General features: G+C 30.7%; 1 protein-coding gene and 1 non-coding gene across 4 annotated transcripts in view; one reads left to right on the forward strand and one right to left on the reverse strand.

Annotated features, from left to right (window-relative positions):
• Positions 1-12,948: 12,948 nt before the first annotated feature.
• On the reverse strand, positions 12,949-13,022 carry Trnat-agu. Its single transcript has one exon. It is a non-coding gene; the product is annotated as a tRNA-Thr (tRNA).
• A 313-nt stretch (positions 13,023-13,335) lies between these two features.
• The window catches only part of LOC123305109 (insulin-like growth factor 2 mRNA-binding protein 1), a 76,129-nt gene continuing 67,457 nt past the window's right edge, over positions 13,336-22,007 (forward strand). For 2 of the 3 annotated variants that reach the window (XM_044886725.1, XM_044886728.1), the window contains exons 1-2: positions 13,336-13,852; positions 14,595-14,655. In XM_044886725.1, coding sequence (XP_044742660.1) covers positions 13,642-13,852; positions 14,595-14,655 — 272 coding nt within the window. In that variant the 5' untranslated portion in view covers positions 13,336-13,641. The remainder of the gene's footprint in view (positions 13,853-14,594; positions 14,656-22,007) is intronic. The other variant, XM_044886726.1, reaches the window with a different exon arrangement.

Below are 22,007 nucleotides of genomic sequence, written 5' to 3' on the forward strand. Positions count from 1 at the left end.
ATTATAATTGTTAATGCCCACCAATTTCTATTAAAAAATTTAATTACTTTAATAAATAATAGTTAAAAAAACACGCTTTTGTAACGGATAATCGGACAAAATTATTAAATTATTGTATTGTGATCGGTCCTTAATAATTATGCGAAGTTTCAATTCAATACGACGTTTTGAAGTGAGTGAATACAACGTACAAAGAATCTCTTACATAGATATACAATTCTGTTACACACATTCCAAGCTTATAAAAGCGTGTTTAAAAACATTTTCTTAAAAAACTTACCTTAAGGGGTTTTTTCAGTTTTTAGAAAATAATAGTTTTTTGGATTTTATTTGGAGAAATTTTATAATTTATGACAAAAAAATTACATAATGCAAGTTTATTAAAAGAGTACCAATAAAAAATTTTTTCGTCAAAACAGTTTTTTTGGTCAAAAATTGATTTAAAAATGACATTAATTACAAATAATTTGCTTATTTTTTTAAACAATTTTGGAAATTTGCGGACGGGTTTTAGCTATTTTAAACAAGTTGCACAAAGATTTATGTCACTTGGCATCAAGTACTTTGTTTTTACATAATCGTGAGAACCGTTTTGTATAACCACATTTCCAGGAAAATATTAAGTTATATTAGTATACAGGGTGGGCCATTTTAATCTATGTATCTAAATATGTCGCCAGAGATTCATCTATTAACAAATGACCTCAATAAAAATTGTAGAGTTTAATGGGGTACACCATATTCTGGTATCAAATTGGATCTAGTTCTTCGGGTGGATTTAATAACTAATTTATGTTCTAAACGGTAAGAGATAGAATAACACTTTAAATTAGAAAGTTGATCTTTACAAATAAACTTATAATTTTTGTTGTTGGTGGAAATGTAACTTAAAAATATGCAATTATTGAAGTTAATCGATTTCTGCCAAAAGTATTCTTTTTTTGAATAAATGATTCCAACAGAAATTTACTACTATTTTATAGACAATAACTGTCTAATTTAAAGTGGACCTCTAAGTCTTTCAGTAAAATGAGCCTGACAAAGTCATTTCTGTTTGGACCCGGAAGCTAAAAGTGAAACATATTCAATTGATGTACATGTTGTACAAGTGCATTTTTTGGATTTTAGTGATGGGACTTGGTCAGGCGAGTGGTCTTGGTCTTTTTTGGGAAACAAAACAAAATTATGTTGGGAAATTTTCGGTGATTTAATTTTAATTTTAATTTTGCTTTTCACTTAATTTATGCAATACATATTACGCGTCTGATATGACATTTGTATAGAAACTCAAAATATAATGTACAGTCAGATTTTTGTTTTTATTGTTCTCTTGGTTATAGAGCAGGCGCTGGCTGGAGTTGAGTGTTCAAAATCCGAGGACCACAGTTTTTCAATTGATTCTTGTTCTGGCCAGAAAAGCTTATATATTAATATTTCGGATGTTGCCAGAACCCCTATTGGTAAATTTTTGTATATCCGTCTCCCACAAAAACTCAAAAAATAAGGATTTAACAGAAAAACTCAAAAAATAAGGATAACAATTTTTAACACTTAAAAATTGAAGCTTTAGAATCAAGCAATCTGTAATTACTCTTCAGAACTTTATAAAAGCTGTTCAAAGATGATTTTAAGATTTTGAAAAGCTAAAAAATTTAATTTATTTGCACTATTTTTCATGTTTGAAAATAACTTTTTTGGAGCTTTTCCAAACTTTAAACTATAATAACTCAAAAACGGTAAACTTTAGGAAAAAATCACACGGCAGAAAATTGACATTTGACTGTTTCTGTGGAGGAGGGGATATACAAAAATTGGGCCAATAGAGTTTCTGACAACTTCCGGAATATTAATTCTTTAAACTTTTCTGAACAAGAATCAATTGACAAAATGCGGTCCTCGGATTTTGCACACTCAACTCCATCTAGCTCCTGCTCTATTATATGTATTCAAAATCAGTTTTTATTAAAAGGGGTTCTTCATATATACCTTGAACTTCTTTTACTTGATTTTAGATTACCAAAATCTATATTTATTTTATGTATCTACAAACTATCACAAATATTGTCAAGTTTTTTTGCAGTTTTTCAATAAGGGCAGTTCGACAAAGTAAGGGGTTTTCGGCGCTTCAGTTGAAATATCATTCTTAGAAACCTGTAGTTTTCCACGCACAAAATCTAGTCAAATGTGAAGTTTATTATTATTTTTTGTCTGGGAGATGTCCAAAAATATTTTAAAAAATCCCTTCTCCGAATTCGTCCATACGGTTTTATATTTGGATCATGTTCAAAGTAATAAAAAGAGAACATTCAGTACCCTATACGCCGAGCGACGTTGCCGTTTAGCTGAGTCAATTGTACATACGACAGAGACATAGAATTCTATATATCTTTTTTCATCCAGCGGAAATCGTGTCGTAATTAGTCAAGTTCTCAGAATCCTGGTAAGATATTTACTGGAAATTTTATCGTTTTTATATAAGTTGCTTACACGAAGGATTAGTTTTGCTTTATTTTTGTTAAATGTTCTAAATCGATATTTTTTTTTTAAATATTATTTAAGAATTCTCAGTATTCTGGTTTCATGATTCTGTCAGATTATATTTGATACCGCTAAGATCCAGCAACCAGATAAGTTTATATTAAAATATTTTTTGAGTGTGTGTACACAATTAGGCTGAAATAGCTGAATGGATGCAACTTCGTACACATACCTAGAATTCTTTATTTCTTTCTGAACCCAATTCTAAGCCTATGCAAGCAGATACTCTGCTCCTGGTATTGATTTCTTTTAAATAAACTTAATTTCGGAAGTAGAATGTACCCAAAATATTGAGATTGTAGAACAGCCCGTATAAAAGCTAAAATTTTAGAAAAACGTAGGTTCTCATTTTTTTCCTTGGAGATTTTACGAACGTTACAGTTCGATGACCTTTTATTAATAATTATATAATGTATGAATATTTTTGATTCGTATTGTAATATTTTTCATAATCTTTCCCAAAATTCTGGATTGTACGATTTATTTCAAATCTTTTTAATTGAAAGGGGTACTGAGAAATAATTAGAAAAGGTATCCTTTCTATTCCATGTCCAGTCAGTCAGGAGCGGTTAAATCCTGTGAATATATTCGCCAAAATTACTCGTTAACAGAATCATCAAATATCTTTATAGTACATACTGAACCCTGCAGTGTATGGTGTGACATAAGAAAGTGGCCTTTTGGTTCTAGGTTTAAAAAAATTGGAACCAAACGGTTTGTTAACCGTAAGATTATTACTCGTTGTCCATTTAAATATTCGTTATCAATTCATGTTAATTACCGAAATTCAACTGGGTCATTTTATAATACATATATAACGTTAGATATGACGTATCGTATAAAAAATATTTATTTTATATGAAAATGCTCACTAATTTTTATTCGATATATAAAATTAACATAACTTAAATGAATTATCCCGCTTCTAAGTATCGAATTACTTAAGAATTGGATACCTATAATAAAGTAGGTATGTGTGGAATTACAGTGTCCAACAGTGTCCAGAAGCTCCTACTATAACAACTTTGTCTACCTTCGTATGTACTAAACAAAGTCACTTCAACGTTTAAGCCCATATCTTGCAAACTACTGAACCAATTTTGTACTGTTCTCTAAGTATTGCAGTAACTTTGTACATTACAGTCTGCGTCAAATCCGGTAGTTCTGATTTTTCGCAGACTACTTTGTCAAAAATCAAAAAAAGATTTTGTCGATTATAATTCTAAGGGGCTAATATTTTTGAAGTATTTTTTAAGATTGTTTAAAACAGGCTGAATTTGCTACAATATGAGATTAGAATCGTTCCAGTAGACCGAATAGTTTTCGAGATAAATTCTTTCTAAGTTTATCATTTTTTCGAACATCGCAATTTTTTGAAATATTATTTCGTTCTGAAATTTTTACGGTTTTTATTCATTGGGCCAACATCATAAACAAGTAAAAATCAGAGCTACCGGATTTGACGTAATCTCTGATATAAAGATATCAATCGTAATCTCTGATATCAAAGTTTATCAAAGTTACGTTGATAAACTTTGAAAGGTTTTATCTCGGAAACTATTGGGTCTACAGAGACGATTCTTGTCTGATATTGTAGCATTCATGGAAAAAATTATAATAGGCTTATTTAAAAAAAAAAATTGCACATCCCTATGAAAATTGCAACAATGTGACCCAAGATGTAAAAAATTTTCTTATAAAATGTCATTATAAAGGTTAAACTCACAAACTACTTAACCAATTATTAAAATTCTTTCACATATAAAAAGCTACATTATTAACATAAATTATGTCTAAACTAAAACCCAAGTGTGAACAAGAGGGGGATAAGTGAGAGCAAGGGAATTGAAGACTATAAGGAGAGGTTTTTTGTTTTTGCTTTATCATTATTTCTAATCCAAAGATGTATGTATGAACCCTGGAACATTCTGTGTATAATATAAATTAGGTCAATGATAAAGTACATTGAATAATGTACTGAGAACTATATTACTCACATAAATACATATACCGTACAACAAATACACCGTCCGTTCAATCTATCCGTTTGTTCGTCCAGATTTCGTATCCTCAATAAACACACTTTAATGATAATAAAACCAGTTTCTTTTTTTTTTTTCAAATAATATTTGGGGTTCCTTTAGGTAGTTTTCTATACAACTTATTTATCACAATTCGTTTGCATTCAAAAATAGGTACAGCCAAAAAAAATAATTGACATATGTTACCTGATTTAATTCACAATTTCTTGTTCGCTTTTTTGCATGATTACATAATTTCATAACTGTTTATACATATATTACTATTTCCTATATTAAAAGAGTCAATATGTAAAAATTTGCGTGTTTTTTAGAGTTAGCTCTATCAAAAGTAAACTTACCAAAAATCGGATAATCGCAATGACATTTTTCGACCCTTTAATATAAAGAAAACTTTACATAAAGAAAACTGCATAATATCGATTGTCTCCAGTGATGGATTTAGCAGCTAGGCTGATGAGAGTCATGTCGCTCTAGAAACACCAATATTTGATAAAGCAGTTTTCTAATGATTGTATTGAAAATGATAGAAGAAGGACAAATATTTCAAGTTATCTTTCCTTCTATACTTAACCTTCAGATGAACGATTATGGTATTTTTGAATTTTGTTCACTTTTTTCTGGCCTTGCTTTTGTTTGTGTTTGTTTTTTTTAGTCAGCTCTACCTTTACTTACTCCTAGACAATTGTACTAGTTTTCCAAATTATTAATTAGCTATCCCATCTCTTTTTCAATTCTTCAAACGATATAAGCTAGGGGGAGTTCAAGTATTACGTCAACAAACTTTCGCGTCTTTGATACAAAACTCGGCTTACTTCAACCTCAACCCCTCCAAAACCACCAAAAAGTTTTGCCTGCCACTATTTTTATCGGTTATAAAAAAATGTATGCTGACTTATCGTTTCTTCCAGGCAGTTAATGTCCACATTTTTTCCCAAATTTCTACACGCTTCTCTATCTCAAAACGGACGATTTGCCACATATATGCCCTAGGAGAGAAAATGCTCCATATCGACTCAGGAGCTTATTTACTCTGCGGCAGAAAGTTAGGGTTCATGGATTTTTTACATGCTATTTCCTGGAATAATACTGCAGTCTGTTCACAATTTTTGGTAACTGTAAAAATTCCATTTGTATGACGTTTTGACGTCGCATGAAATTCGATTTTCAAAATATGAAAAGTATCGATGAGCGTATTTTCTAAAAATTTCAAATTTTTAACCCCTTGTGGTGCGTGCGTACGGGATACAACTTACCTTTTTTTAAATGATACTCCTATTATTTTTTTACAGATTTGAATCGATTATTAATTTTAAAATATGTTTTGTACCTATAAGAAAATTTTTATGTAAATACAGAATTGACAAAGTTAGAGCTAGTTGAACTTTGAAATAACGTATGATCAGGATCTAAACGAAATCGAATGATATTAAATTTAGGAGCCAAGCTGGCTGGCTATGAATCTGTCAAAATTTTGCATTAAAATGAATAACAGTTAAAAAGTGGACCTTTCTTAATTTTCGATGAATGCCACCTTAATTCTCGACAAACAGCTCGAGCTTGCGCAGTTCAGTATCCTGATAGAAATCACCCACATCATAATTATGTGGTTGGACTTGTAAATGAATTAACTGAGTACGGTCAATTTCCTGGACATGAACAGCGACACCTTGTGCAAAATGCCACACGTTCTTCTATAGGACATATCCCAAGAATTTGGTAAATCTGTTGTGTAGTGGCATTGTGTAGTGCAGATTTTGACGAAGTACAAAATGCATCAGTACAAGCCTGATTTTGTCCAGCATTTACAAATTGGAGATACTGAATGTCGGTTGCAATTTTTGGCATGGTTTGATTTTTAATACCTACTATACTGTAGTATAACAAAATATATTTAAAGAAATAAAAAATTTGAAAAAAACAAAAACAAATAAGTGAAAACAAACAATTGACTGAGTTAATTGTTGAAATATCCTGTATGTAAAGTGTTGAATTTCAGTTCTTGTATTATTTTTTTTATAAATTTGAGTTTAAGGTAGTACCAGCATGAAATCACTTTTCGACAGATTTGGCCGAATTTTGTTTCTCGGGTTTATAATAGCTTTATTTATGAATTCCTAAAATTTCATAATTTTTGACCGTTTAGATCGCGAGATATTTAAAGACAAAGTTCGCGATTTTGAGGGTCATGTCCCATTTAAAGCATGTAAAATGTCCGGTCTCTCCAACTATTTTTTATGATATTATTATATAATGAAGAAAAAGTAGAAAAAAATGTTTATACAATACAATTCTAAAAAAAAAATTTAGAAATTAATTTTCACTTTCGAGATATTAATTTTGACGTAAATTGATCGAAATTGGGACGTTGGCATAATTATTTCCCATTTTAAACGGTCAAAATTTCTGAAACTTTGGGAATTAATAGTAAGCATTATTAAATTCTTAAATTTAATTTTTCGTTAAATTCTGTCGAAAAAAAAATTGTACCATTGCTTTAACATATATTAGAAACTGCAAATACCATGCTGGAACATCCTTAAGTATTTTCTAGAATTTTTTTCGTTTTTCGATAATGTTTCACAAGATCACTAGTTGAGGCTACCTTGCAAGAAAATCTACTCTGTATCTTGTACAGTTTGGAGAAAATGAACATCAAAATTTTGTCCTACTTTGCGCCGTCACGGATAAACAGTGACGTTTACGATAAAATGTTTCAATCAAAAATTGTTTAATTTCTTAAAGGAACTTCTTTTTTTACATTTAAACTATTGTACTAATTCTAACGGTTTACAACGCGATATAAAAATATCAGTTTGATATCTCTTTTCGTTTTTGAGTTATCGTGTCCACAGACGGACAGATAGGCCCGCAACCAGAAAATGGGCTAATTAGGTGATTTTACGAACATCTATATCAAAATTTTGTTCGTATCATCAATATTTTTAGGCGTTACAAACTTGAGACTAAACTTAGTATACCTTGATATATTTTACATATTTACAGGGTATGAAGAATATATTTTATACATAGACTGTATTATCTCTATGATTTTATATGGACACCACATGACTCCCTTGAACGATAATAAGCTGGTCAAAATGGATTCAAGGAGAGGCTATTAAAACATGAAAATCGAAAATTTACGATAACGCAACGAACAAATATATATTTAAGGAGAGATCCACAATTCGATATTACCTACAATTTTCTTTAACCTAAATTTTTAACATTCTGGGGCTAATGATTTTTGATCTATTACATTATTGAAAATGTAGAAGGGTTTTGATATGTACAAGAAAGTATAAAAAGGAGGTGTATAACTAGATATTACAGCAGTACTAAACTGAAAATTTTAACAACCAATATATACTTTTCGATTTATGAGACAAACATACAGCCATCAACTGGTCAAATGGATTCAGAGATGCTCAAAGCTCAGATGCTCAAAGCTCAGATGCTCATTTCTTTAATTTGTACAATAAAGAAAAAAGAATGGAAATTTGAGCTCAATTTTATGAATTGCGTGTTAGGGAATTATACAGTGTGTCCCCGGATAAAGGTAACTATACTTGTAAATTTTCTTATTTTGCATTTTAAGAAAAAAACTCATTCTTTATAAGAATTTTTGCTTATTCTGAAAAGTATGTAGGTACATTTAACTTCTTAATAATGTATAGGGTAGCCAAAAATTTAGTATCACTATTTTTTTTTTTTTTGGTAAACTACCCTTGCCTTTTCTAAGTTGACAAAATGTTACTAAAAAAACTATGACTCTATAAAAACTTCAAGAAGAACTTTCCAACTTTGACAATTCCATTCTTAGTGAATGTTTATCCGAGAAAATAAATTTGCATTTTAATTTTCTAGCCTAGTCCACAAAAAATACACTCTCGAATAGTACATGTTCATTGATTTATTACTATTTTCTTTGTTACGATTTTTTATAATTACAGCTTTTGTTCAAATAAAAATGATGCTATAATTAAAGTACACGGATTTTCTTGATGTATAGAGTCATAACTGTTAATTGCGAGTAACTTTTCTTAGTAACATTTCTCCAATTTATAAAAAAGAAGGGTAGTTTACCAAAAATAAAAATAATGATTCCAAATTTTTGGCTACCCTGTACATTATTAAAAAGTTTTAAATATACCTACATACTTTTCAGAATAAGCAAAACTTCTTATAAAGAATGAGTTTTTTTCTTAAAATGCAAAATAAGAAAATTTACAAGTATAGTTACTACTATCCGAGGACACACTATATATCTAGGCATCTAACAGAAAAAATAAAAGAAACGTAGAATAAACGTTATTTTAAAAATCTAGTAGCCAGAAAAGTTTTAAGACTTCTGTTTTATGGTCTTTTTTCATTTGAGCAATGATTATATTAATAAATGTACGTTTTATGTAGTAAAGCTAACGATGTTTGTTTAGCATAAGCAAGTGCAGCTGCCTTACCTTACTAGTTGCCAGGTACGCAATGTATTATAGAATTATAGATATATGGATGGATACCAACTGTTTTGATAACTATTATGAGGGAGGTATTATTATTATTACTAAGCCCAAAAACAGTGAGCAACTAAAAAAGCATTAGATCAACTAACAATCAGTCTTCTTTTGACGTACATCGTTAAATGTTGTTTACTAGATATCTGGTGCAAGACTACTAATAACTGCAAGTAAACCCTTTAAAAATAACACTATAACAATTTCTTATACGAAGTTAGTGGAGATTTGCATAATTTTCCGTTGAACTTGATATTTTTTAATTAAAATTTTATATTCTATACGTATAAAAGAAGAAACTGGCAGATCGATCAACTCACAGCTAAAACCGCTGGGCCTAGAAGCGTGAAATTTTGCACAAACGTTCTTTAAATGACGTAACTGAGCACTTTGGAAGTGCTGAAAATGCTGAAAAAGAGAAAGCAATTTTGTATATGGAAACCCCATGTAAATCTATATATATAAAAAGAGAGTGTTTGTTTGTATGTCCCCGATTTTCCCTAAAACTAACTATTGACCTTCGGTAGGGGATTATGTCATTGGGTAGCCCTTAGGCTCCCATTGTGAATAAGGGAGTTTGGTGGGGGTGGAATTAAAAATGATCTAGAAATTCATAGAAAATAGATTAAAAAAATAGTTCTAATAGTACAATAGGCCCCACTGTCAATAGTACAATTTTCACTAGATGGCGCTACTGGCGCAAATGTTTTTCGATTTTTCTCGAAAATTCTGTAATGTTCCATGAATTTCTATCAAATTTTCTAGAATTTTCTCGAACATTCTGGAATGTTCTATGGATTTCTATCGAATTTTCTAGAACTTTCTCGAATATTCTCGAATGTTGTGTGGATTTTTATTGAATTTTATCAAACTTTCTCGAACAATCTGGAATGTTCCATGGGTTTCTGTCGAATTTTCTAAAATTTTCTCGAACATTCTGGAATGTTCCATGGGTTTCTGTCGAATTTTCTAGAATTTTCTCGAACATTCTGGAATGTTCTATGGATTTCTATCGAATTTTCTAGAACTTTCTCGAATATTCTGGAATGTTCCATGGGTTTCTATCGATCTTTCCCTTACTTTTCCGTACACACAGAGAGTGTAGACATAATATTGGGATCGGCCAAAAAAATCTTACTGTTCCGTACACACAGAGAGAATTAAAAAAAAAAGTCTTTCATTTAACAATTTTGATATTTAAATGTGCAAAAACAACCCAGCGAAGCGGGTTTAACAGCTAGTAATTTTATAAACAAATATAGATTATCGTTTGGTATAATGTCATTGTTACTAAGGTTTATTTAACTTCTTTGTGGTTTACAATATTTACAAAAAAGAGAGTTTTTATTATTCTGCTCACAAGCGGTATATTAGCAATGCTTCTTTATAAATCGAAAATCTGAAACTATATTTTATCGTTGTGTGTACGAAATATTTATTTAAAACAATAAAGCTATATACTTAAAGTTCAAACCGGCAGAAAAGTAGAGGGCAAAGTCATTTGTCAATTCAAACTTGGATTTAGAAAAACATTCTATACTTTTCGATAAAGTTTAGAGATAGAGTTATTATAGATATACTGTTGTGCTGAAGCTTGTTTCATACATGATTTATCATCAAAAATAACGGTATAAAATAGCACATGCTTATCAAAGACGGTTGGCGCATGTGTGGAAAGTTTTAAACTAGGAGTTCTGATATTGTTAATGTTCATTTAACATCATCAAAAAAAAAATTATTGTGAGTAACCTCGAAGTTTGCTTGCTGGCTTCTGGGGCTGATTGCACCTTTCTTTTCAATGCTTAGGCGAAGGCTGTTTTATAATGCTTTTTCTTTTGAACATTGAGGCCCTGGTGCACTGCAACTGTTGGTCCTATGATAGCTACACCACTGTATCGATATGGTATGAAACATTTATTCGAAAATTAAAGCTATTAAATTTCATATCAAAAACTTTAAACTTTATAATTGGAAGAGATTAATAAAATAAAAATAAAAATCAGTACTTTAAAGATTTTGAGCGAGTTTCAGAACTGACAATTTAGTCATTATTATGTATAATAAAACTATCCCAAATAAATAGAGAAGTGTCTTCATTGCCATCGTGGGCATAATATTTCATACTGTGGGTTATAACTAAATTGTATTTATAGCTGGTGCATGAAGCTATTTGCTTGAAAATATTAACTATTTTAACGAATCAGTAAGGTCAAAGTTCATGCGATCAAAGTAGGCATTTTAATTAATAATTTCATAGAAAAAATATAGCAATTTTATGCACCATTTTTGCCCTAGCACTAAATGATTTTTTTAATAGTTACAGTAAGTAGTATCATTTAAAAATACTTAATCCGGTAAGTCGATAGACCAGGTTTTTTGCAATGAGCTCTTGCTTTAATTGTTCAAATAAAGCTGCATTGCAAATGTAAACTGAGAATCATTACTATGTTCAATATATATTAAAAATCGGAATCGCTCAAAGTACGCTGCCCCTTAGAAGCTGCGGAGACTTCTTCAACTTCGCTTTATCTGAGAAATGACGATATTTAGGAAAAAAAAAGTGTAAGAGCAAAATTTGTAGATAATTACATGACCTACAATTTTTGTTTGATCTATATTTCTTACAAATAGTACCTACCATTTGCCAGAAAGAGCCGATAATTTCGACCCGTTACCTAGAATAAATAGTTAAGGCGATGTAGGACCGATAAGGATTGTTCAAATTTTATTTGCAATAGTGTTCCCAATATCGCATAGAGCTGAAAATTGATACATGTATCAATTTTCAGCTCTATGCGAAGCCCGCAAAATGAGCCAATCTCTCCGACTAATAGTGTTTAGAGTAAAGAAGTAATATGGAGTAATATACAGAGTGATTTTTTAAAACTTTTACATCCCAATATTTCGAAAACATAATGGATAAAAGCACAGTAAGTATTAGTATATCTACTTAATATTTTTATAGCGGGATGTCAAGATCAAACAGAAGTTAAATGGGATTTTTTTAAATGGTATTCCATATTTTTTTAACAGATTCTCATTCTTTGTCCCGATTAATAGAATTTGTTTTAAAAGTTTTCCCAACAGGTTCTTATTCTTTGTCAAAAAACGAATTACTTTTGCCTGCACAATTTTTAGCCATATTCACCATAAAATCAGCTGCTGAAAATTGAGATCTAGTAAATAATTTTACAAAAAAAAGTTGCTTTTTTGCGACAGGGAATAAGAATCTGTTGAAAGAGTTGACTTTTTTTTACCCCATTTTCAAAATAATAAACATCACTATAGAACTAAAAGTTTGCTTTTAACTCAAATTGCAGAAAATTTCAACTAACTCCTTATCGTTAATTTGTTAATTTCTTACCACTCTTGAGTCTTATCAAAGACTTGTGCCTGGTCATACTTTCTCGATAAGAAGGGAGTTAACTTTATGCTGTAAAATTAAATAAAATACCTACTTCTGTTCAGTGTTCCATAGTAGACAAATAGTCTACATATTCGATACACCTAACACAGAATACGACTCACAAATACCATAAAATAAAAAAACATTACATATGTATCTTAATTTAATACAACTAAGGCAAAGTCTGTTTTTTTTAGTATGGTGTTGTCCAATAACTTCTGATAATAATAATTAAGTAAAATCATATAATAACAGTCAACAAGACTATCTCATTTATGTACTTATGTTACTATACTAAACCGAGCTAAATAGAAAATAAAATATTTAGAACATTTCCGGTTCAATAATATTTAGTTGTTTTTGTTTTTAACGAACCTTGCTAACATTTAATAAAATAAATAATAAACGATTAGACGCTGGTAGCAGAAAAAGAAAAAAAAGTTTTACACATAGGCCCCGGCGAGATTCGAACTCGCGATCTCCTGTTTACTAGACAGGCGCTTTAACCAACTAAGCCACGGCGCCTTCTGCTTACTTCACAAATAAGCCAATATATAAATTATACACCATAAAGACGATAAAATCTTTTTTTTTTCTATTCGTTTCAATTAGTTAAAACTATTTATTTCTTCAATGTGGCAGCATTTTTAAACTAAGATGAACTGTTGTATTATATATTTTATAATAATAATTGAATTTAAATCTGTTACTAAGTAACTAAATATTGTTTCTTGTTAACAAGAATATTCATTAGAAATGTTTTAGTATTATTTAAAAATAGAGAAATAAGATTGAATTAGTGCTTAGATAAAAAAAAAACTTAAATTTTTATCAATTTTAATTTGAAAAATAATCCACCCTCATGTTTTGATTATTCCATACTATTACAATTTGCCAATCAGGAACAGAGGTGGGCGAATTCTATCACGTGGTGAGTCCATAGCCAACCCCGAGCTGGTTATTGTTTTTCAATCTTCCCGGTGAACTCTGTGTATTGAGTGCGCATGTTGGCCATGCTTGTATATGTTGTGCTGTGAGCTGTAAGCCTGGCGGGCTGTTCTGTGAAATAAAAAAAAATTAAGATTTAATATTGTTTTTGTTGATTTAGTGATTATTTTTTATTAAAAATATAAAAAAGTGTTCTATGAATACGTCGGAGCCGAAAAATCCACCGATCACCATGAGCAAATTATATATTGGTAATTTGCCATCAGAAACAAATGAATCGGGTTTACGACAATTATTCCTTGACCAAAATTTGTCCTGCACAAATATTTTAGTGAAGCGTGGTGGATATGCTTTTGTGGATTGCCCTGATCAATCATCAGCTGATAAAGCAATTGATAAATTAAATGGTAAGTACCGTAAATTGTCAGTTATTCTTATCAGTCAGGTAATGTACCGGCTTTTACATGCTAATTAGAAAAATGTGTGGGAACCAAATCAATGAATGATTTTTTCAAAAATTGTGCTGATATCTTTCTTCTACTTTGAAATTAATAAATAAAATGCCTTAAAAAAATATTTTTTGCATAAAAATCTTAATTATTATTACTATGTATAAAAATATTTTTCATTAATATAATTTGGAGGTTATGCCGGGAGAAGTGAGATAGATATATATATTTTTTGGGGAATTCATTTTTGTTGGCCCGGGTGTACTCATAGTATTTGCAGCTGCATTCCGATTATTTCTTTATACTATACTCCTCTCTACTTTTTTATCTTCTTTGTTCAATAGACATCTGCGCTACCAACATTGTCAAATTTTTTTTTTTGGTACTATCTGCTAATTTTTTAATTTAAATAAAGTAAAAAATTTTTAACTTTTTAAGATACTTTTTTTTAGAAAGTACTTGTCAAAATTTATCCTTGATACATGAAATAAAATGAAATTTGTACGCACTTTCAAACATAAAATTTGAAGTTTATAAATTTATAGATATATCCAAATTATTATGCCCTTGAAGGATTCTTATTTATATAAGTCCTAATAAACTTGATAAAAATTCTAGCTTTTTACATTGCCTTAAACAGTATAAATAATTTTTCATTAGAAACATTCATCTCCTGATTTCAAAATATTTTTATTTACAGGGTTTAACTATCAAGGAGCAACACTTGTAGTTGAACCTTCTGTTGCATCAGGAAAGAAAAGGTGAGTTATTTTTAAAATTATTCCCTTGCATTAAGTTTAAATTAAGTTATTATTACTATGAATATGTAAGAGATTCTCTGATCTGATTTGATCCTTTAAATACTTCACTAGGGCCAGTCCTGTTTTCCAAAAATTTTCCATGTTACGTTTTACATTCTTTGTTTATAGCAACCATAGTATCAACCATAATTACGTCATGCAATTGACCCCTTCCACCTGATTGATATAGAATTGATGTCAACAAAATTTGATGCCGAAACAATTTTCATTATTAAACATTTCAAAATTATACCTAATGTGAAGTCAGGGTAATTAAAGAGACAGTTCTATTTGATTGCTCCCCCCACCTCTTTTTGAGTACGTACTTTAAGCAAATTTGATTAATCTCTATCTGCTCCAATCTCATGAACAAAAATTTGGCTAGCTCCAAAAAAGGTCCCCTTCACACTCCCGCCATATGAAATTCATACCTTCCATCTTCTGTGTAGTCTTAAGAACCAACCAATCGATCGATTACATTTTTTTATCATAGTTGAAGAGACAATATCCTTTCAAATGAAGTATCACAAGGTAGGGGATGCCATATGAAACATAAAGTTGGGATGGCTGGGTTGAAGGGTTGAAACCTGAAATTCTTCTCTAGGTACCATTTTTTAACTTTCTTCTCGATATCTAAATCGACGTCTTTTCACTCAAAACAATAATATCAAGAGCTCTTAAGAGTGGACACCACCTGAGGTGGCTAGAGGAGAAGGGGTGAAACATAAAATTATCTAGGTACTATTTTTGACCCTTCCCACTCGATATATCTAAATCGACGTGTTTTCACTCAAAACAATTATCACATCAGTTGCAAGAGTTATTAAGGGTGGGTACTTTGAAACACACTGTATAAAACCTATGATATAAGAGCGCATAATAGAAAAAGGCACCCATCAAACACCTTAAAATTATATAGAGAAAATGGCTGAAAAACATGTTCAGCCAGCCAGATTATTAAAAATTTATTATTGTTATTTTTTATAACGTTTTAAATTTACCCAAAAGAAAAAAGATTTTATTTCCAAAATATCTGCTTAAAATTTACACAACTTATAGTAAATAATGAACCATTTTTGAAAAAATTTGTCTGGCTGTCAATTTTTGTTAATTAACTTCTGATAGACCTTTTGTGATAAATTATTTGTTTATAAAAATACACTTCATAACAACTCCTTGGTTTATAAAAAAAATAATTTTAAGATATCTTTTATCTGTTACAATTTGTCTGGCTGATAATTTTTGTAATAAATTTGTCAGACTTAAAGCTTAAATAAATTTGTCAGAAAATGAAGCGTAAAAAATGAAGTCTGTTATAGTAAAAAATATTTTTTCGCTTACAAACCAACTTTTATGCATACAATAGATGCCATATCTTCTTGTAGAAAAAAATTAAGGTGGTATTTTGACATGACCCCCTTATAAAAGCTTCTTTTTTTTTTAATCAGCTAAATTCTTGTGAACAGCCTAGAGGTTTGCTAGCTTCGGGAGTTTTCCTTTCTTTTCTCCGCTCCTTTCTTTTCAATACTTAGACAGCCCTCTGAGCTTCGAGACTCTGGTGCATTGCACCACTTAGCCCTATGATAGCCACGTCACTGCTCGCTGACTGAACAGGTAAATGAAACTGCCATTCCAGTTGAAGGACCGTTCTTTGGAAAATTTTATAACAGATCTTCCGACTGCAATGATAATTTATTTTATCTGTTCAGTCAGCGAGTCAAATAAGTGACCTTTCGCTTGGTACATACAGATTAACTGATAAAACTTTCTTTTCTTTTTTCCATGAATCCAAATCTGTTCAGGTATTTAGAAGTTAGGGTGGTACAAAGAAAGTCAAATATACACATGAAACATAAACACTCATACTTACAACTCATTTTTTTTTTGCCACTTTTGTAATAAATATGAATAAACAGGGCTTAGGCAAGTATTGTTTGCCTAGATTCAATTTATTGGCCTTGGCCAAGGAATTGACAAAAACTAAGAATAATATATGCATATAGAAGCATCCTTTTCAACATGATTCCTGGTGAGTCATTTCACCCGAAAATTTTTAGCATGGACGAGTAGTCTATTTGGACCCATATTCGTACGTAATATACAAAGTCACTATTAGTCTATTTCTAACAGCCTCTGTCACGTATTAGTCTATATCTTAAAAACTACTTAACCGATTTTGATGAAACAATTATGGGACAATCTGGAGAGTAAAGCACCCTTTCAAAAATTTCAAATTCGGTCCTCAGTTGGCGAAGAAATCGATCAACAAACATAAGAATCGGTTCACAGATGAAAACCATTTATAACAACAATCAATCACTGTCTATTTTTCTACTCTTAATGGGGAAATATCCGATCTGAAAAATAACTAATATCAATACCAACATGATGTGAATATGATTAACTTTCATCAGAGAAGAAAATTAGCTTTTGTGAATTGGGTTGAGTGAGGGAAGGAGGGGGTAGCGAAGGCCGTGTCTCAAAAGTTGGTGATTGCAACAAAAACCATAATTACACTTTATCAATAATAGGGTATAACAGAAGAAATAAAATTAAATTCTGCATTTTTTAGGGGATTTCAAGCCCAAATCCCTATTGATATCTGACTCATGCGGTAAAAAATTTCCTCGATCGCTCATTGAGCAATAAATTTCATGGTCTAAAAGACTGTATAAGGTCGATCTTCACCCATCGGATAACCAGATGACATATTTTTATGAAAAATATCTATCGAAAAATGTTCATGGCTATGTCTAATTAAATTTTTTTAATCAATTTTTTCCATGAATCCATTATTTTCGTAATGAAATTATCTTTCTTCGAATACCAATTACGATTGGTTAACAGATTGGCGTGGTTACCTATATTGACGGAACTGATATGGTATGAACAGATCTACACCGATCTATTAATCAATCGAAATTGGTATCAGAAGAAAGATAATTTAATTACGAAAATATAAGCTTGCCTGAAAAAACCGTTCATGGAAAAAATGGATTAAATTAAATTTAGTTTAAAATAGCCATGAACACTTTTCGATAGAAAAACTATGATAGGAGTGTTTATAAATCAATAAAGTTTCATGAGATATATGCATCATCTGGTTATCAGATGGGTGAAGATCGACCTTATAATCGTCTCACAGTGGAGTGTGGAGTATTTATATCAAACTGGTCAAAAGTCAGAAAACTCAAACTATTTTTTTTTCATTGAAAATCGTTCTTTTGGTGTAGTTAGATAACCACTCCATCACAAACAGACCTCGCTCGATTTACCTTATTGCCGCGCTCGATTTACCGTGTCATTCAATTTATGTTTACTCGTGTTTGTTAGTGCATTTATGTAAAGATATATATTGGATATTGACGAGGAAGGTTTGTGCTAGTATTTAATTTGAATGTTTTTATTAACATAATTAAATATTTGTGATTCATATTTGCAGTTAAAAAAAGGTAATTTTTATACCATGTATATATGAAATATTATATTAAGTTTCGTCCCAAGTTTGTAACGCTTAAAAATATTGATGGTACGAAAAAAATTTTGGTATAGGTGTTCATAGAATCACCTAATTAATCCATTTCCGGTTGTCCGTCCGTCCGTCTGTAGACACGATAACTCAAAAACGAAAAAAGATATCGAGCTGAAATTTTTACAGCGTACTCAGGACGTAAAAAGTGAGGTGAAGTTCGTAAATGAGCATCATAGGTCAATTGGATCTTCAAACCGTTAGAGATAGAACAAAAGTTTAAATGTAAAAAATGTTCCTTATAAAAAATAAAATACTTTTGTTTGAAACATTTTTTTGTAAACATCACTGTTTACCCACGAGGGCGTTAATTAGGTGCAAATTTTATAGTATGTATTAATATAGGAATATCAGTTGTTTGTGTGTCTATTTAAAAGTGAATATCTTTTGTTATTTATGTGACGTCAAAAAAACGATTGCGCATCAACACTGTCTATATATATAGACAGTATATATATAGACAGTGTTGCACACAAACATGGTATTTCAACAATTAACTCAGTCAATTGTTTGTTTTCACTTGTTTTCATTAAATTTATCCTATTCAAAGCTTTTTATATCGTGTATATATGAAATATATCATAGTATATTAAGTTTAGTCCCAAGTTTGTAACGCTTGAAAATATTGATGCTACCAACAAAACTTTGGTATAGGTGTTCATAAAATCACCCAAAGAGTCCATTTCCGGTTGTCTGTCCGTCTGTGTACACTATAACTCAAAAACGAAAAAAAGATATCAAGTTGAAATTTTTATAGCGTGTTCAGGACATTAGAAGTGAGGTCGAGTTCGTAAATGAGCAACTTACGTCAATTGGGTCTTGGGTCCATAGGACCCATCTTGTAAACCGTTAGAGATAGAACAAAAGCTTAAATGTAAAAATTGTTTTTCATAAAAAAATAAACAACTTTTGTTTTAAACATTTATTTTTTTTTGTAAACCTCAATGTTTACCCACGAAGCGAAGGCGCAAATTAAGTGCAAATTTTATAGTATATACTATATGGGAATATCAGTTATGAATGTGTGGCTATCTGGATATATTTCTTTACTTAAGTGACGTCAAAAAACAAACGATTGCGTCATTAGCACAGTCAATTATTTGTTTTCACTTGTTGTTTGTGTCAGATTTTGTTGGGCAAAATTTTTTGTAAAGCAAAGTTTAATTATTCTATAATAGGTTTATGAAAGAAAATTTTACGCGAACTTGCGCCTTTTCTTTTAAGACTAAAATGAGAATATATTAAGACAGCTTAAGGCAAAAGTCCAAAAATAGGAGCAAGCAGTTTCTTAGTGAAACTTTACAAGTAATATTTCCAGAATCACGTTAAGTGGAAACAAAATCAAGCACGGATAAGATAAAAAGTGGCTCAAGTGACTTTTCTTTGTAGGATGTTTTCCGTTGGGAATTCAATGAATTTCTCATTTTATTCTGCCTTTACTTATCTGGGACATCCTGTATATGCAGCCCGTATGAAAAAAACTAAAACGCAATTGCTCAGAATCCAAAAATTTTTAAAATTTAAGATTTGGTGCTAGTTCTGAAGAAGAATCCCTCTTTACAATTAACTTGTTAAAATATTTTAATCTCTTTATTTTCATAGTTCTCATCATTACAAACGCCTTTGTTTTCACTTAAGTTAATGCAATCTTATTGCCTTCTCCTGTCATCATCAAATATCCTATTATGCAAACCGCACTAGCCTTGCCAAAAAAGTAAACTTGATCCAATTGTTATACTGGAATAGTAGCTTACTGTCCTGCTTAAAAAATTTGCCTTGTGTATAGTCTATAATCAAAGTTTCGTAAATAGGTTAATTTTTACTGAAGATTCCAGTGAAATATCTTAGGCTGCGAAAATACAGCACGAATTTCTTATATGCAATTCTTATTAGAAAGAATTGCTCTGCCAGTCTGCGGTAGACATCTATAGATGTTTTGATCATAGAAAATGATCTATATTTTGATATGGTGAGCAGTGTATATTGCGTCTCCCTCTGAATTTCTTATACAAATTACTTATGGTGTGCGCATGAGCAAACGCAGGTTTTTCAACAACGGGGGGGGGGGTATGCCTAAACCAAAATTTTAGTCTAACAGTTTTTTGGGTATAAACATATACTTAGACAAGTTGCAAACCATCCCCCCTGGAGCGAGGGGGTTTGTTGCTCTGCCCTGACAAGACCAGGATTATAAGAATTTCGTATCAGTTATTCTTATCGATTGTTCGCAGCTATTATCGCAAACAAATTTGGTTATTATTTTAAACGAATTTACTATCTTAGCTAAGGTTAGTTTAGGTTGGCGAGATTTTTTAATGCTGTCATTCACCCGGAGACTGGAGGTTCATTGTATTCTTGTTTCTCTTAAACCTTTGCTTCGAAACATTTCCAGTCCGTAGCAAAGCTCATTATTTTCTTCATACCACTTTTGTTACTTCCTCCAGACAATTTACATATTTGTAAGGTAATTATATGTATTAAACTGGTGACCTGCGGGTTCGCTTAACTGCTGCTTCATTTTGTCACTTCTTAAAAAAATGTTATTGTCTAAGTTAATTAAGGTATGATATCGTGAATTTGTGGGACCCTAACACTACTCAAGGGCTTGCCTAATTACTCAACTAATTGTCATTTTTTCAAAAAACGGTTTTCTATAGTAATGTAGATATACGATGTAGGAAAAAATAAGACAATACAATATTTTAATTTGACTAAGTGTTATAACAGCAACTTTATGACATTTATTTCAAAATAAATGACAGGTTATATGTATATAGTTATCCCTATGTATTATAAATGTGAAAGTAAGGATGTTGGTTTGTTTCGCTTTCACGCAAAAACTAATGAATGGATTTGAATGAAACTGAACAATAATGTATCTCATACCTCAGAATAACACATGAGCTATAATTTATAAAGATATATTTAAAAAAAAATTAATTTAATGACATTTTACTGCTCCATGTTGGGTCATCATTTTGAACCATAAATTTAAAATTGTAAATGCCAAAAAATTCATGGCCATCTTTTTGATATACTCAATGAATTATGACTATTTTACACTTTAAAAAATTGAAAACTGCATATATTTAAGCTGCGTAAAACAATCCTTTTGAGTGTTATGAAAAGGGAATAAGTGAGAGATAAGTGGAGGCTATAAAGGTTTTTACTAAGCCCAGTGAGGCGGGTGGGTATCAAGCTAGTGAAATATAAGTTAAAATGCAACCTTTCTGCATTTTTGTGCTGCAAATTTCTTTATTTCTCTAGTCGCAATTTATGGAAAGAACTTATAAATGATTTAGTCGATAGTTTGACATTGTTTTCTTATATTTGTTTCCTATATATGACATCCTGGAGAAGCTCCGCTTTACACCTAGTGATTGGCAACATAAAAAAATCTTTAAGAATGGTATTAGACCGTGGCACAGAAAAGATGCTTTGTTAAATGATTAATACCTACTTGAAATTTTGTGAGAGGCTTCCTTTTGGCGAGCTATCAAACTTCTCTCTACGGCTTTTTTCGGAAGTGTTCCGTTTTCAAATGAGCATGATAACAGTATATTTAAGATATCTGTCTGAAAAAACGTGGCATGGAATTTCGCAGACAATATAACCACTTGATAACATTAATAATTTCTAAACAATTCAGCAAAAGTGAACCATGTTTGTATTCAAAACCAAAAAAACGGCATAAGTACGGCATGTTCGAGGTGGTAGGCAAACTCATCGGTGTAGTATTTTTGTTGGACAAAATATTTTATTGTTGAAAACACAAAACTTTCGA

This window comes from Chrysoperla carnea, chromosome 1 (assembly GCF_905475395.1).
Source record: "Chrysoperla carnea chromosome 1, inChrCarn1.1, whole genome shotgun sequence".
NCBI lineage: Eukaryota > Metazoa > Arthropoda > Insecta > Neuroptera > Chrysopidae > Chrysoperla > Chrysoperla carnea.